This window comes from Psammomys obesus, unplaced genomic scaffold (assembly GCF_907164565.1).
Source record: "Psammomys obesus unplaced genomic scaffold, mPsaObe1.curated_primary_1811, whole genome shotgun sequence".
Taxonomy (NCBI): domain Eukaryota; kingdom Metazoa; phylum Chordata; class Mammalia; order Rodentia; family Muridae; genus Psammomys; species Psammomys obesus.
Genome location: NW_026585504.1, coordinates 39,588,755 through 39,607,159, shown reverse-complemented (window position 1 = coordinate 39,607,159; position 18,405 = coordinate 39,588,755). Strand labels below are relative to the sequence as shown.

Here is an 18,405-nt window from a genome sequence, read left to right as displayed (position 1 = left end):
GTCTTGGCTTATGCACTGGATGTGTAAAAAGAGATATCAATCTCCTGAGAACAGAAGCACAGCAGGCACCAGGGCTCATCTCTGCTATCCTGTGTGCATCTTCTGCTGTGGAACCCAAGCTAACTATCATCTTTCACAGTTATGTGCTGTGAACAAATGTTGTTCCTCTCGACTCTGCGCAAAGAGTAGCTCCAACCACAGTGTCTCGGATGCTGAAATTTTATATTCAAGGCACTTTCGAGTCAGCAGATTCTGGATGAAGCTTTGCTTCGAAGTCACCATCTCTATTTAAGGACTTAACCCACTAAAGATGGAGACGGTCACCTTTAGCCTTCTTACTCAAAGTTCAAATCACAGATGAGACTGAAAATCAGGCATCACACCTACAACTGGAGGAATTATATCACAGGCCATTTTTCTTCTCTGTAGCACTCATCATTTCTAAATCATCTAACCCCTGACAACTACCTATATTCCTCCTACAATCCTCTCCCATGGGGAGGGTACTAAGCTTTAACCATCTGACTTTAGCTGCCCATTTGTGGGTCTTGGTGGACATGTATGTGTTAACAAATCTGTCTGCCATTTCTCCTGCTACTTTTATTGTCAGATCATTTCAGCAGGCTGTACTATCAGACCTGCTGAGGGAAAGTTTGAGTGCCACTACACTCTTCAGTAACTGTTTACAGTGAGTGCACAATACTGGGAATCTTGGAAAAAGGCAAGCCCATTGCAGTTTTATTTTGAAACAGTAGGTGACAGCAGTAGCCAAACAGCAGATGGGAAGTTTTCAGTGAATGGCTGAAGAAGTGTTGTGGCTGAGGGAGTGTTGTGAGTAGGAGTGAAAGATGGAAATACTCCCATTACAGCTTAATCTCATTAAGGATGGGTGCAAGCATTGCTATCGCTTTATGCACTTATTACAACATTCCCTACAGGGTTCACAGAAACAACCTCATAAGTTGTTCTAACCTTATTCAGAAAGCTGGCAATCTCTCCTACTGGGTGGGGGCTTAAATTAGCACTAAACCTGCACCTTCAGAGAATTTTGTAGCTTCTTCCTCCAGGAACCACAGTTCTGTGTTGCTGCTCCCACCCCCAGGGCCTACAAAACCCTTTGAGTAGTGAACACATTACCTTATTCAGAAAACAAAACAAACTGTGTAACTTCAGAATTCTCACTGTGCCAGTAACTGGTGCAAGGCCTTGGACACTGAAAATCTTCCCAATACTCCTTATTAGGTTCTAAGACTAGAAGAAGCCTTTCTTTATTTTTTGTTCTGTAGCTGTGATAAAAACACCCTGACAACCGAAACTTAGGGGGGAAAAAGATCCATTTCGGCTCACTGTTCAAGGTCATAGATCAGCATAGCAGGAAAATGAGCATAGGAGGAGCTGCGTTCATTCTGTATCTACAGTCAGGAAGCAGATGACGAATGTTGTGCTCATCTCACTTTCTCCTTATGTAAGTCCAGGACCCAACCCTGAGAAATGCAACCACCCACTTTTAGGATGGCTCTTCCAATCTCAATTAACCCGCCAGAGGAATGTCCAGAGGCTAAATAATCCTTCAAGGGTATACATGAAGGCTTTTTCTCAACTAGATGATTCTGAATCCCACCAAGTTGGTGGTTGAGATTAACCATCACAGAACCCAATGAAGAGGTGGGGCTGAGAGAGGACAGAAGCTAGACAAACCAAGAATAGGGAAGTAGAAAGGCACTGGTAGTAGGCAGAGATGCCATCCCCATACTTGGTTCTTGTGGAGTGGATCCTTGAAGGAACAACTAGCTGGAAGCTGCTCTTAGCTACACTGAGGGCTCATTTTGAATCCCAAAGAATACTACTGGCACAGTAAATGCTACTTAGAAAGAAGACTTGGAAAATCCAGAGTAGTTCTGGGTGTTATATTAATATTTTAAATTATATCACACTGCTTAAAATAATTTCCACTATCATTCTTTAAAACAAGGCAAGATTTTATTTCTTCAAAGTTCATGTGCTGCTGACCTTTATGGGCCTAGAATCCTCAATCACAACTAGTCGCCAGAGGTAGGGTGATGTCATTAGAAAATTTGATTTCTGGTATCTGCATTGGACATGAGGGTGGAGCAAACAACAATAAATTACTAGAAAATGAAAATCCATTCATGCACTAACTCCACACAGACCACTTACAACTGGCTTCATTTTTTACATTAACCAGAAACATAAGAAATTAATGTGGTTTAAAAATACTTTGCCTAATGGCTGGGCTTCCAAATATAAATCACATAACATGAAGCATTCTCTGTTTCCTTCTTATGACACCAAGGCAGTAAGGACAGCTTATACTTCCATCGAATTCAGTTATACATGAAAACCCAGTCACAGTACTGAGAGCTCACTAGGAAAACCCACTTTCAACAATGATATCATTTCATTGTATTTTTAAATAAAAATTTTTTAATGTAGACTTCAGAAAAAGCAAACACACCAAAGGCTCAGTGAGTGTGTATGAGGGTGTGTGTGTGTGCTTGCACACGTGCATGCGTTGGCAAGTAGGGGTGGGGTTGGAAGTGGAAAAACACTTTCTGTCTTAAATTTTTGTAAAATGATCTGGGGTTTGACCTCAGTGGTAGAGCACTTGCCTAGTATGTGGGAGAGAGAGTTCTATCTCCAGCACCATAAAAGAACAACTGTAAAAGTCTACAGAACCCACAATTCAGCAAAGCCAGGGTTCAGCCCTGCTCCATCATCACTGCTTCTACAACTGGGACATAAAATAAGCCTGTTTTCTTACTATTCTTCATACATGAAATCGGAACAATCATTTTAGCAAAAGACATAATGTACAGTCATGAACCCACTCCTTGGAGCAGGTTAAAATGTTAATAAACAGAGAAGCTGCTGTCGTGTGGCCATTTACCCAACAAATATTTCCTGTCCTCCTACTTTGCGCCCAAGTAGCTTGCTTTTATTATATATTTGTGACCAGTACCAATGCTAACAGATCCTTCTGGAAGGCAGAGTTCAGGGCAGGTCTAAACAGAGTGGCTATTTATACTGGCTACATTTATCCCATACCTCCTCTGCCCTCTTCACTTCATTCAACAGACCTAGTCTCAGAGTGGTAGGGAGATGGTGACATAGATGGAAAGAAATTTCCTTTTTTGCCTTCTTAACATATTGCTGGAGCTAGCACATGTTCATACACTGACAGATGATATTTGGAACACGATGTAAAACATTTTGCAAACTTTACAGTTTTCATACACTTGTAAGTAGCAATTTCCAAATAAAAGGGAGTTTACAAGCCTGTAGATTTGCAGTGCCTTTAATCAGAAATTGAAAAATTAAGACTGAGTCAAAGGCAACAGCACACACCTCTCTTTTACCAATTAATTACAAATTGCTACGTGACTGATCCTCGTTCCAAATTAGGTAAGATTTGGACATGTAAAATTGAAAGTGAGGATGCAGAAAGAAAAATGACACAAGGTTGGTGGTTCAATGTTAGCTAATAGGAAGTTATTTATCAATTTCTATTTACATTTCTGAAATCACAGAGCTAATTATCCAGATTTAAGTGAAAGGTTCTGCTTTAATTAATGCCATTGGCAGTGCCTGAGTGAAATAAATCTGAATTCTAACAATCTTATACTTGCTTTAGAAATCTAATCTGCAGTCAACATATTCAGTGTGATGAAAAGACATTCTTGTGGATGATGTCCCTGAGGAGTGTCCCTACATAAATGAGCCTCTATGTCTATTCTGTTTCCATAAGAGCCCTTTACCAGACTTCTATGTCATTCAGTACAAAGGGTTCCTGCTGGAAAAGGAATGAATTTCTACCAGTCATCCACTGGCTACTTGGATCTGCAATGAATTCCTTTCAACTTCTTGAGCCAATATAGTTCCAGGTGAAGTCATCACTTTGCTTTATAGAATTTCATAGAAAATTTTCTCTCTGTTGTTGCTATTATGTGGTTTTGTAATTCTGAATAATACACTTAATTTCTCTATGTTCCTTGTCTTTGAAATGGGCAGAGTAGTTCGTTCATTCATTCTTTCATTCATTCAAGAGCCTCTCTATGTTACCCTGGCTGTCCTGAAATTCTCTCTGTAGACTAGCCGTATACTCACGGAGAACTGCCTGTCTCTACTTCCCAACTGCTGGGATTAAAGGCATGTGCCATTCTGCCCAGCCTGGGACACAGGAGTGTTCAGATTTATCTGCTTAGTCACTTCTACCCTCTGCTGCTGCCATCCTAATATATGTTCTCACCATCTTAGAACAGCCTATTGGCTTCCTCACACTCCTTGTCTTCTTCCACTTGGAAGTCAGAAGGACTTCCTAAACATGTTTTCAGTTTGTGCTTAAAATTCTACTGTGGCTTCCCCCGAAAGTCTGTTAAACTAAATTTGGCCGAGGATACTTTTACTCCTACAAGTAAACTAACTGAAGATCTAACTTACATCAGGCCCAAAAGAAACTGGGGATGAATGACTAACTGTGGTGCTTATTAGCACAAAGTACATGCTGGCCTCCAGGCTATCTCAGCATAGCAAGTGCCTGTCAGAGTTCTTGCTGGCACCCCGGCTTCTCTCAGCTCCTTACCTAAACTTCTAACCTAAACTTCTCTAGCTTATGGGTTTCCTTCTCCCAGAGACTTACTCCCCTATAACCCTGCCATTTTGGCCATTCTTTCTCTTGGTCCCCTCCACCTGCCCCACTCCATCCCACCCTCACTCCTCTCTCTTGGTCCTCCTCCCTTGCTCTCCCCTTTCATAGACTGGTTATGTCTGGTCTACTACCTTCTCTCCCTGCTCTAGACTCTTCCAGATGCCTCTGGCTATACTCTACCTCGTATCGATAATAAAAACCTCCTCAACCATACATTGGAGCAGTTCTGTCCTCATTCTATACAACCTAGGAGCATATTTCTGAGACAGATGGTGAGTGTTAACACAGCACCCAACTCAACCCCAGGCAGGCAGCAGCTCTGACCATGCTCAAACAAAGCAAACTTGGCAGAGTAAACAAGCCGCCTCTGTAATTCACCTTTACTTTGTGACCACAAGTTCTATGACATCACAGGACAGAGTTGTGAGCCTCTTGGTGTTCTTAAGGTGGCCTGAGGTGTGAACAGTTTTTTTGTTCAAACACTGTTATGTTTAGTTCATCTAAAGGTTTCCTTTTAGAGCTCCACACTTAGGAAACTGGTTCTCTAAGACTTCAAGACCTAGCTCTGCCTAATTACCACTCTTTTGCTATAGTGCCCTCTAAAATTCTTGCTCTAGGTTTAAAGATCATCTCTCATATCCTCCAAAATGCCAAGCATTTTGCCTTGGTCATGGTGTCTCTTCACAGCAATAAAACAGTAACAGATCTAGCTAAAAATGCAAAAAGTAACAAAATGAATAACTGATCCCAGTAAGATGAAAATAACAAGCACCACTAGCCCTTTAGAGGTATTTATACTTCAAAAGACAATTTAAAACAGAATTTTAAAGCTCCCAAGAAGAGCAGGAAGATAGGCTATAACTTTATAGATTTCTAAACCCTCTAAAGAAGTAAGACTCTTCTATTTTTAACTTCCTTAGTCAATCAGGACTACAGAGCCCTAGTTTCCTATGTGACTCAATCTCTCTTCCTTCCACACAAGTCTACACCTTTCCCTAACACAGCTGCAACCCCTTGCTTCCTAGGTAGGTCTAGTCCTCCTTGAATATTTTGGAGACTGAAAGCCATCTCCACTGCCAAATCCCTTCTCAGAAGTTAACTAAGTGAGCACTCTTGGTCTTATGTTAAGAAACTTGGAAAGCTTAAAATAAAGGCAGAACTGACTGATATTAACTTGATAATTAGCCTTTTCGTTTGATAAATAGAACATTTACATTTGACTCTCCCAGAACAATCTAGAAAATATGGGCTTTGGGGGAGAAAATTGGAATACATTTATTTATTTCTCAAATTTGTGGTTTAATTGGAAAAATGGCTGTACAAAAAGTTTTTGGGTATTTTTTTTTTTTTTTTTTAATGCTTACATTCAGTTGATGGGAAGGGAAAAACTCACACAACACAAATGTCTTCATGCAAGCAATCCTAACTGAAGTCAATGGGTCTGGGTTTGTCTCTACCTCTCTCACAAACAAAGACATTACAGCAAGAGAATGAGATGGGAAATGGGATTTAGAAGGGAGAGGCAACAAAAGAAGGTGTTAATATGTTCAAAATATATTATGTATTTACATGTATGAAATTGTCAAAAAAATTAAAATAAAAGCTATCGATTAAAAAAAGCATCAAGTATATTAGCAGAATAAGTATTCACTTATAAAGGCCATAGGAAAAAAAGGAAATAAGGTCCAGTCCAGCTCTACTACCTATATATATCGTTATTAAAATGAGGCCATTTTTAAAAACACAGTTGGGGCATACTATGTGTCTCTGTCCTTCCTCACCTACCTAAGGCATTCTCTGATTGGCTTTAAGAAAAATCTGATGGCCAATTAACTGGGCAGGAAGTGGAAGGCAGGACTTCCTGGGAGAAAGAAAGCAACTCTGGGGAAGAAGAAAGAGGAAGCCTTTTGCCAGGCTAGATGAGAGAAGAGGGATGTGACTATGGTCTAAAAGGTATAGTTAGCAATGTGGCTGGATATGGCTAGGTGGTTAGGCTAACATAGATAAGTTAGTTGAGAGTCTGCCCAGCTAAGGCCTAAGCTTTGAAATATTAAAAGGTCTTGGTGTCTTTATTTTTATGGCTGAAGGACCACCGGGGTGCTGCAACAGAAGCCAGTTAAGCCACTTAAGATTAGGGGCAAGGTGTATGAACAGGACCAAAGTCAATGGGTACTATGGATAACACAGCTTTAAACACCAATTAAGCCAGGATGACACTACCATATGGCGGTAGCAGCTGGCTCGCCTAACTTCATGTGAAGCTTACACATACCACAGTGCTGTGGGCAGAAAGGAATCCAAAAGCATTTGGCATGAGAAAAACTCTTGCCCAGGACACTCAAAAGCTATCGTAACTTTTAAAACCTGAATCACATTTTCCCCAAACGTCCTTTCCTTGCCCCTGAAGAATAAAGAATCTCACTTTTATAAAGTTAAAAAAGTCAGTAGTGGAGTTTGAAAAAAAAAAAAAAGTATTATCTGTGGTATGATTCAAATCTAAGGTTACTCCCTTGACTTTGGCAAAGTACACATCTGAGATGTATTGTACAGAGTCATCAATGCCAATTTGGAACACAAATGAGAGCTACCCCCCAGATCAAGTAAGCATGAGAGCAATCACATTTTGTTAACCAACTGCTTTCTTAGTTGAGAAAGTATGGATGTGATTTTCTCTAAATGGTGAAGTTTTGTAAGTTTGCTGGAGTCTATACTTGTTGGCATTTGTCTGGAAGACAACAGCAACTGCTTAATTTTTTACATAACAGATTATGGATCTAACTTCTCAGACTACAGCATTTACAGTCCTATCAGTTTATATTGACCTTTCAGTATAAATTTACACAGTTCAGAGCTGTTTTCTTACCGCTTAGTTCATAAAAACTAATGTTTCTTTTATGAGAAAATCCTTTAGCATTTTCCTTTGTAATTCTGAAAATATTAATTTTTCTTATTAAGTACTGATTATAGTTTTGTGTTTAATTCTATTCAAACAGTATATCCTAGTGATATTTTTATTTCTACCATTATTAGTTATAATTAACACCCAGTAGGAAGAACCTTCCTATAATCTAATGTTAACTACTAGGTCCTGGGTGCTGGGGAGACGCTCAGTTGGTAAAGTGCTTGCCATGTAAACAGCACCCACATTAAACAAGCAAAACAAACAAACAAATAAATGACAACAACAAAAACCTAGGTTCAGCCGCACAGGCCTATAGTCCCAGTATAGGAAGGCACAAACAAGAGATTTGTTCTTATTTAGAACACAAAATGAGAGCCACCCCCCACATCAAGTAAGCATTACAGCAATCATATTTTGTTAACCAACTGCTTTCTTAGTCACAGGAGTAAGGATGTGATTTTCTCTAAATGGTGAAGTTTCATAAGCTTGTAGTTGTTCACTTTGTTGGACAGGTGAACACCAAAGTCAGTAACAGACCCTGTTTTAAAAAAGGGGGGGGGGCAAAGCAATTAAGGAAGACACATAACCCACCCCACACAGATACACATATGCACATGCACAGACTACTGCATCTTACTAGAAAGCAGTCAATACTTAGAATATCTTAAAGGGTGCTCTCAAGGTGAGATTTGTATTAAACAGAGGGGAAAGAATAAATGAGATGTTTGGGTTTTACTAGACTGAGGTGGAGTATATGGAGAGGGGTGATAAAGGTGAAAAGAAAACTAGATAATCATACGAAATAATAGAGGGCCTCTGAAAGACTCTACCTAGCAGTGTATCAAAGCAGATGCTGAGACTCATAACCAAACCTTGGGCAGAATGCAGGGAATCATATGAAATAAGGGGGAGTTAGTAAGACCTGGAGAGGACAGGAGCGCCACAAGGACCAAATATATCTGGGCACAGGGGTCTTTTCTGAAACTGATTCTCCAACCAGGGACCATGCATGGCTATAACATAGAATCCCTGCTCAGACGTAGCCCATAGCAGCTCTGCATCCACGTGGGTTTTCCCTAGTAAGGGGAACAGGGACTGTCTCTGACATGAACTCAGTGGCTGGCTCTAACAGCCTTGCAAGGCCACAGAGGAGGACATTGCAGCCAGTCCTGATGAGACCTAATAAACTAGGGTCAGATGGAAGGGGAGGAGGACCTCCCCTATCAGTGGACTTAGAGAGGGGCAGGGAGGAGATGAGGGAGGGAGGGTGGGATTGGAGGGAATGAGGGAGGGGGCTACAGCTGGGCCACAAAGTAAATAAACTGTAATTAATATAAAAAATAAAAATTATAAAAAAGAAAAGAAAAAACAAAACAACAACAACAAAACATAAATGAGACTCAGTTCACAAGTTTTACAGGGTGGCACTGAGCCTGGACATTAGAGTTGAAATACAACATAGCAGTAAGATAAAATTCAGCTTACAAAGGTGCTTGATAGTGACCTCAAAACTACAGGTACAGTATACAGGTATATATATATATATATATATATATATATATATATATACATATACATACACATACATACATACAAGGGCCAATGGTCAACCAGATAGTTGTGGTAAAATACAGAATACAGAGCAAAGTGAAAGCAGAGCCTAGCTAGGAAGACAACATATGTATAGGTGCTGCAGCAAGCTCTCAGTGACTGTGGAAACATCAGTATAATTATTTATATTTATTGATCTGAGTTTAACTAGAAGTCAAAACCAAAGCTGTATTATGTTTCAACAAAGTATTTAATCAGTAAATTTACTTTTGTGGGTGTGTTTATTTGTATGTGTGCAAGCAAATGCAAGGAGGTTAGAGGATACCCTCATGTGTTAGTCCTCAACGTCTACCTTGTTTCAAATAGGATTCCTTGTTAGACCGACTGGCCTATGAATCCCAGAGATTCTCCTGTCTCCATCTTCCATCTCACAGTAGGAATACTGGGATTACAAATGCAAACTACTACATCTAACTTTACACAGGCTTTGAGGATTTGAACTCAGGCCCTTAGGACTGTGCAACAAGTGCTTTACCTATTGGGCTATTGCTCCAGCCCTCAACCAGTAACTTTAGAGCAGGGTTTCTTTCCCTTAGCTCTCCTAGCATTTTTGGCCAGTTTGCCTTGTATGCATGCTGTCCTCTAAACGCACTGCAGTGTGCTCAATGGCATCCTTGATCTTGACTTACTAAGAACCAACAGAACTTTCTCCTCACTTTGAAGTGACAATGAGAAATGCTGAAGATTGCCAAACTGTTTTTAACTGACAACAGCTCAGGAGCCATAAAAACAAAAACAAAACGAAACAAAACAAAAAACTACCAGCTGTTGCATTTATGGCTTCCCCATTATAAACTGAGAATAAAACATGGTAGATGGGAGCTGAATGCCTAGTGTAATAGACATTAGTCACGTGTGCCTAATGAGTCCTTAAAATATGGCTAGTAAGAACTGACATACACTATAAGATGCATTTAAGATTTCAAAGACTTAGTATTTAAAAGAATGTATACTATTTCAGTAATTTTTTTAAAGCAAACTTATTTTATTGATTATTATGTGTGAATATGCCAGTATGGACATACAAGTGTCACAGTGTACATGTGGAGATTAGAGACAACTTTCACAAGTCTGTTTTCTCCTTCTCCCATGGGACTGGGTAGTCACACTCACGTCATCAGGTTTTCATAGAAGTCTACTAAACCATCTCGCTGGTCCTATTTCAATAATTTTTACACTGGTTACAGACTAATGTGTTAATGTTTTATATATAGTTGAGCTCAAATAAAAGACAATACTATAATTAAGACCATATTTTTTTCTTTCCTTTTCAAAATGTTTGACTGCTCTCTGGTAGGCTGACTAAGCTCCAATAAATAGCCCACTATTATGGCAGTACAAATCGGGCTCCATGGGTTATTATTTTTAAAAAGAAGATATGAACCTGGGAGAGTGTGGGAGGTGAGAAGAAACTGGAGGAATTAGGTAAAGGGAGGAGTAGCGGGTGAGTGTGATCAAAGTACACAGTATAAAATTCTTTCTTCCGGTTTTTCAAGGCAGGTTTGCTCTGTGTGGCCTTAGCTGTCCTGAACTCACTTTATAGACCAAACTGGTCTCAAACTCACAGAGATCCACCTGCCTCTGCCTTCCCAAGTGCTGGGATTACAGGCGTACACCACTGCACCTTGCTCAGTATGAAATTCTTAAAAAGTAAAAACATATTTAAAATGTGGTCTACTTATTAGAAGAATTAGCATTGCATAGATGGCTTATATTACAGCTCTACTGAACAGAGCTGAAGTCATTCAAAGAAAACTCATCCTTCATGCCACCAGTGGCCTTGGATGAGGGAAGGACATTCCACAGAGCTGCCTTCAGTGTTCCCCCTGAAGTATCCCCAGACTTGCAGCTCCAGTGAAACCTAGATATACATTTTCAACTATCTACAAAACCACTTGAACCTCCTAGAGCAGTGGTTCTCTACTTTTCTAAGGCTGTGACCCTTTAATATAGTTCCTCATGTTATGGTGACCTCCCAGCCATAAAATTATTATTATTGTTACTTCATAACTGTATTTTTGCTACTGTTATGAATTGTAAAGTATATATCTGTGTTTTTCAATGGTCTTTTTAGGGTCACAACCACAGGTTGAGAACTGCTGTCCTAAAGGAACCCCAAACTTTAACTTAAATTATCTCAAAAGGTTTCCCCTCAATAGTTCATGTAGTAAATGTTTAATAAGTGGGTGTATCAACCATAGATTTTCTTCTCTGTGCCATCTGCAACCTCTCAATAAGTCTTGCTTCTTCTATTTCCTAAATGTCTCTAACATCTTCCCTTTTCTGACCCCCACTGGCTAAGCAAAGTCACAGTTATGGCCCCTTTTATCAACTCCCCTTGGTCACAGTATGCCCTATCGCAGATAAAAACTTTGCTTACTGTTGCCTTTCCTATAAAACATTAAACTATATAAAGACATATATGGCTTTCCTTATTCACTGCTACAACTCTACTTCATTCATTTGTGAATTAACAGATGAACAATCAAGTTCAAACTACTACCTCACAGTTTTCCACTTACAAAGGAGCTGGCTTGCAAGAATGATGATTCCATAGAATGTGAGGCATGGTAAAAATATCTGTTCTGTGTATAGCCATCAGTGCATATGTACTAAGAAAAATACTAGAATTCTAGAAAGGGGAACAGGGAGAGGAAGGGAGAGACAGGGAGTGCTTGTGGATCACATGCCCCAGACTCATCTCTAACAAATCTACCGCACCTGATCTCAAATTGCAGCCTTTCTCCAGTTCTGATGCAGTTTTATATGAAAAAAGAATCCCCAAGCCCTGCACCAACCTGATGCTCAACATTTCCCATCTTAGATTCCGTGATCCTAGAGTATCCACTGTTTCACACTGACTCAGTGAAAAGTAGCTGTGCTCTATAAAGAACAGTTATGATAACAAGAACTACTTCTTACAGCAAGCCATTCTCCTACAACATAATGACTGTTTCCCCGTCTCCTTTCATTAGAAAGTATCAGCCACCTTCCTGCCTAAGACCACCTTCATCATTCACTAGTCCATCACTAGTCTGAAGGAGGGGAAGGCCATGGAATAAACTGTAACAGAATCTCTATTAACAAGCAATTATAGCTGTTCTTTTGGAAGCTTAAAAATAGTTAGAACTTTCCCTCCTCTTAGTGGTGTTTAAGGAATTCCAGATCTAAGGGTAAGGAAGAAGACCTTTTAAAGTCTTTTCCCAATGTAGGTATTTAAATAAAAAAGAACACATAGACATTTATATAAAAAAGAACACATAGACACAAGGGCAAAAACTAACCTGGTGTTTTTATTTATCTTTTACTAATTGGACAAAAACTGGGGCAGAAGTAGAATGCATTACAGATGGGACAAGCATAAAGATGTGTGGTATAGGCTAACTTGACAGGCAAGGTTAGCTACAAGTCCAAAAATACTTAGTGGGATTATACTTGGGTAACTGACTTTACAAACTGTCTTATTTAGAAGTTATTAAAAGGAGGCTGGTTATTGTGGCACACACCTTTAATCTCAGGCAAAGGCAAGTGTATCTCTGTGAGTTCAAAGCCAGCTTGATTTATAAAATAAGTTCCAGGATAGCCAGGGCTTTAACACAGAGAAACCCTGTCTCGAAACCAAAACCAAGACAAAAACAAGTTATAAAAAGGCCATTCTATGGGGACTGGGAAGAGTGGTCAGGCATGGTGGTGCACAACTGTAATTCCAGCATAGAGGGATCCCAGGGCCCAGCCTAGCCCCACTAAAGCTCAGTCTCAGTGATAGGTCATCTTAAAACACAAGGTGGACAGGGATCAGAGTCGCCCAAGTTTGACCTCTGGCCTTCATGTCCATTTACACACACAGGTGCACACAGACAAGCACACACACAGTATTTCATGATTTTTTTTCACACACATCATCCCTACCCTCTTCCATCCTTTTTCCTCACTGTACTGGTTCCCTTCTTTCTCATAAATAGTTCTCCTTCTACTATAATGTCATATATATGTCTGTGTATGTGCACATGAATGTCTACTATGTATGAGCACACAGATTCCACATGTGAAAGAAAAACATAATATTTTATCTTCCCTTCAATTACCCTGTCAAGGTCTTCTGATGGCCTTTTCTATAAAATAGTTCAATGTTCCCAGAAAACACTTTTGGTTCTCCAGTAGGAGAAAGCAGCTAAGGTACAACAAAACACAGCAATAGACTTAGAGAAAACAAATAGACACTCAGGCTGCCCCTCAGTCTTTCTGTGACTTTAGACAAATCCCAAGTCTCTTAATACCATGCATTTTCAACTGACATATCTTTACCTAAAGGGACAAAACATGGAGTGTATGTGGTAGAGTTCTTTTTTGTATGAAGCATAGATGAGAACAACCTTTCTGTGATGTTAACATTCCATGGGGCTGAGACTGTGAATAGTATTTAGAAAGGCTTTGTAGGGAACTAGTTAATGGTCTCCTTGGTCATGAATGTTCAACATCACGAGCCTTATAGGATAACTATCACACAAGCATGCCTCTGCCTCCTGAGTACTAGGATTACAGGCGTCACTACCAAGCCCAGTCTTTCAATGTTGCTAACGTATAGAGAGAGACTGGGACTGGAAGTAAAGCAAAGAAAAATAACTAAACCGTAAAGCCACTGACAAAGCTTCAAGCACTCATAAGTTACTATCCACCTCTGGCTAATTGTATCAGTGATCTGACCACTAAACACCTAACCTCCAAAGAGAAAATAAACAGTAAAAGTCAAAGAATTAACAAGATGAGACATAAATGTGGCAAAAATACAAACCTAAAACACCAATTTCAAGACCCGACAGGCCTGTCTTAATTTTATCATAAATATCATCCAATGAAAAGTCGACAGCAATGGTCCTTGTTTCAACTTTGAATTTTTCTTCTGGAAGAAAAAAGCAAAAAGACAAATGATGAGCAAAAGGGAAAATTAATACATGGCAATTATGATTAAATCTCTGGATAACATTATCCTTTCAAACTTTCTTCCCCCAATTTGATATGACATTTAGAGCAGGATAATTTAAGCAATCATGAGACTATTTCTAAGAGATGATAGAGAGTCAACAAAACAATAGTTCAGCAATTAAAAGTCACAGCATCGTCACTGAGCTGCCTGAACGCACCTTGTCAATTCTCCTCTTGTAAATCAATAATGATAACTACTTTTTCAGACTCAGGCACAAATAACAAAACATGATTCATGTCATAAGATTATATACTCTTTAAATATCACTGCCTTTGTGACTTTACCTGCAAATTCATGTCTCTTAATCTCAGGAAGAAGTCTTTATGTTATAAAATAGCATTTTAATTATTAATCTATTCTCTCATATATTAAATCCCAATCAGTATCCCCTCCCTCTTCTCCTCTCAGTCCTCCCCTCCCTCCCTTACCACTCTCTATACACGCCTCCTTTGTTTCCCTTTAGAAAAGGGCAGGCCTCTCAGGGATATCAACTAGACATGGCATATTAAGTTACAGTAAGACTAGGTACTTCCCTCATATTAAGGCTGGACAAGGTAACCAAGTAGGAGGAAAGAGGTCCCAAAAGCAGAAAAGTGTCAGAAAGAGCCCCTGCTCCCTCTGTTAGGAGTTCCACAAAAACATCAGTACCTTTTTTTTTTAAATTATTTATTTATTATGTGCATTGGTATTTTTGTCTGCATGTATGTCTGTGTAAGGATGTGAGATCCCCTGGAACTGGAGTTACAGACAGTTGTGAGCTGCCATGTAGATGCTGGGAATTGAATCTAGGTCCTTTGAAAGACCAGTCAGTGCTCTTAACTGTCATAAAGTATTGTAAAGTGTGATACATTAAAAGAAAACAAAGTTCACCTTAGTAAAATGAATGTGATCTTACTTTAGTTTCTGGACTGGTTAACAGTTAAGTCCCTAATGTAAAGAGTCACACAAAGTGCACAGTAATAAGCACATAAAGGGACATAAGAAAGACCTTGGTGCTCTCCTTTCCTCAAGACTATTAAGGTCCAAAGAGCTAGTGATGCAAGAGCTTCTGAAGTGAGACCAAGGGAAACACATTCATCAAGGGTAGGATACAATGTTTACTTTCACCTTCACAGCCAAACCCTTCAAAGCCTGTGGGCTTTGAGATCACCCAGATTTGGATATTAATCTCATCCCTGTATTTCTTTATAGAATGACTATGAGCAAGACAAACATCATATAGGAGCCTCAGCATCCTCTTGCAACAGTGAAGTAACTACTTCCCAGCTCAGGCCACTGGGCTCAGATGATGACCACTGGTATAGAAGGCACTTCACAAATGCTAGGCCTGCCCCTCCTCTACCACCTGCCCTCCTTCCCATAACATTAGCAGGCTAAGAATGATGTTCTTTGAACCTTAGGATAACTCAAAAGAATTAATTTTAAAAATCTTGCCTCCCAAAATAAACCTTTCTTCTGTGGGAGCCAATGTGAACTCATCAAGCAGTTTTCATGATTAATCCTTAAAGGGAGCATCCATTCATGATCTCAAAGGATTTGTGGCTAAAGCTAGAGCTGGCTTATGACAGACTGATTTCTAGTTAGAGTCAATGAAAAGTATAGACCCTCGTAGAAGTTCATGCACTTGCACAGAAGACCAAGATATTGACCAAGAGATACCTTTCCTGGTGTTAAAGGTACAGTTCCTGTACAGTCAGTAATGTGTGTTTATGCATTGGAGAATAAACTGTCTCTTGTTGCTGGGCCAATTATGTCTTAATGGAAAATGCCCCAGAACTCCCCATTCTACTTAACACTGACTTTAAAACAGCCCCAGATTAACATGGAAAAACAAGCCCCTAAACAACAGACTGAAAGGTTCCTTATATTCAGTGTAAAATTTTTTGCAAGAATACGATACCTTTAGTTATTTGATTTGAAAAGCAATGCTTTTTTTTTTCCCCCACATGAGCACTTAGTACTAAGCAAATGTCTCTAAAAACAAAAGTCCCTATACCCTTCAGTCAAATTCACCCTTCCTATCACCACAGGATTTAGTGAAGACACTTGCGTTAGTGCACATCACTGGATACACATGATACTAAAATCAACTGATGGACTTTTGGAAAGAAGGTTCTTTAGTGAAGAACTCTATGAAGCTTTCTTTGTGTTCACACGAACAGGCAATATGTCTCCTACTGTAAATTTTTCAAGATAATTAAAAGTTTTCAACTTATTCTTGGGTGACCTCAAATCAGGTTCTGGACAAGAAGGCAAAGTCTCTTTTTCTTTTTAGATTTTCTCCACTCCTCTACCATAGACCATATCCTCGTCTTCTTCCCAAACCTCTACATATTTCTACCTCACTTGTAGTAAGAGCTGGAAGTCCCTGGCAAGTACCCAGATACTTCTCTTAGCTCATCTCCAGCTGTTCTTTCCAGTTCTAGGCACAAGGCTCCTCACAGTTCCTTGAACACAATGTGTTCCAAATACACTAAGGGCATTTTTACCTCTTTTTTCCCGCTGTCTGCAATGTTGTTCCAAAGTCCATGTCTCTTTTTGGGTCCTAGAGCAAATACTACCTTCTCAGAGAAGCCTGGCTTTCCCAGCTTCTGAAATATACAGCTACCCTCCTTTAGCACCATTGACACCTTTGCTTTTAATAAGGTATGTACTTGTTTGTCCATCGGTCGAACTGAGTTTCTAAAAGACAAAGACCAGGCTTTGTCTTGACACATGTGATAAAGGACCTCCCCACTATGGTCTCATCTCCTTAAGCTCACTCCCCTCCTTGATTTAATGAGGGCCATTCCCAGTATCACATGCTGATGACAATGTCCAGTGGAAGAAGATGCTATAGCCATCCATGACCGGTAAGTGAGGGTATTGATGCTACAACCATCTGTAAGCAGTGGTACTCTGATTCTACAGTAAGTGAATCTCCTCTTAGCAGGGGTTCTCTGATATTGCAGCACACGAACTCTGATGCTGCAGCCAGGTTGCTGTTTCAGAGTATCCTGAATGATCCTGAAAGGTCAAGTCTGGAACTGAATCCACAACAGTCTGAGGAGGCTACTCAAGCAGCTTTTATATAAAAACTAACACATTTCAATTCAACTGCATAAAGGCCATAAACACTGAAAAAAAAATCATTCTAGTCTGACCACTGTTACATTTTGTTCAACAAATGGTAAGTTCTAAACTTGCATCTCCTATGTCTAATAACTTTATATACTTTTGGACGAATTTTCCTAATTCTCTATCCCAAGTATGTTGATGTAGAGAAATTTTAATCCAGCAACATGGCTGCTCTGGCAAGAGATCATATTCAAAGACCTTCTAGTTTTGTGACCCAGCTGGAATGCAGACACACTCTGGATTACAGTATGATCTGGGTGGAATACCGACACATCCTTTAATCCCAAATAAGGAAGGTAAGGTTGGTTTATAGAAGGAAGCAGCCATGTTTGAAAGTAATGTCTAATTGAGGGGCAGTGTAAGTGACAAATCAGAGAAAAAAACTGACAGAATGAGTCAGCGATAGTATATACCCAACCCTCATGAGAATAGCACAGAAAAGAGAGGTTACTTAAGAGCAGCAGAGGGAGAGAGTTTTTACTGAGAGTTTCTTCCTGGGACAGTTTTACAGAGACAGGTTGCAAAGAGAACAAGCCAGACACAGGTGAAGACAGAAAGAGCCAGAGCCAGAGCCAGAAGATTAAAATTAGTTTGAGACCAGGGAGAATAATTCAGTCAGAAGCCACGGGAAGCCAGTTTTAATCAGTCAGCTTGGAAAGGAATTGGTGACAGAACAACTGAGTTGACCCAGCCAGTGAGAGTTCAGAAAGAGCTATAAAGGCTGGGAAATGGCTCTCATCTCATTCCCTCATCTGAGAAAATAAAAACATTTACAGCTGGTGATATTAAGTATGAAAATGCTAGAAGATATGCCTAACCTATACAAACTTGTATATTTTTCTAAGTTTTCTACCAATAAAACCAAAAGAATATTTTCTTCTCCAATGATCCCCATCTCTGCTCCAAAACATTTGCATTCCCTGATATGTTTCATGTTCCATCCATGTGATAACTATTCTTGGTTGTCAACTTGACTACATCTGGAATTAACTAAAACCTAAATAGCTGGGCACACGTGTGAGCACTCTTTCTTTCTTTCTTTTTCTTCATTTCTTTCTTATTCCTTCTTTTTCTTTCTTTCTTTCTTTCTTTCTTTCTTTCTTTCTTTCTTTCTTTCTTTCTTTC

The 18,405-nt window shown here is 39.6% G+C and overlaps 1 protein-coding gene across 1 annotated transcript in view; it reads right to left on the bottom strand.

Moving 5' to 3' along the window:
* The window catches only part of Hsd17b12 (hydroxysteroid 17-beta dehydrogenase 12), a 93,342-nt gene that overhangs the window by 36,839 nt on the left and 38,098 nt on the right, over positions 1–18,405 (bottom strand). Inside the window, exon 4 of the mRNA XM_055602925.1 lies at positions 13,972–14,079. Within this exon, the coding sequence (XP_055458900.1) occupies positions 13,972–14,079 (108 nt within the window). The remainder of the gene's footprint in view (positions 1–13,971; positions 14,080–18,405) is intronic.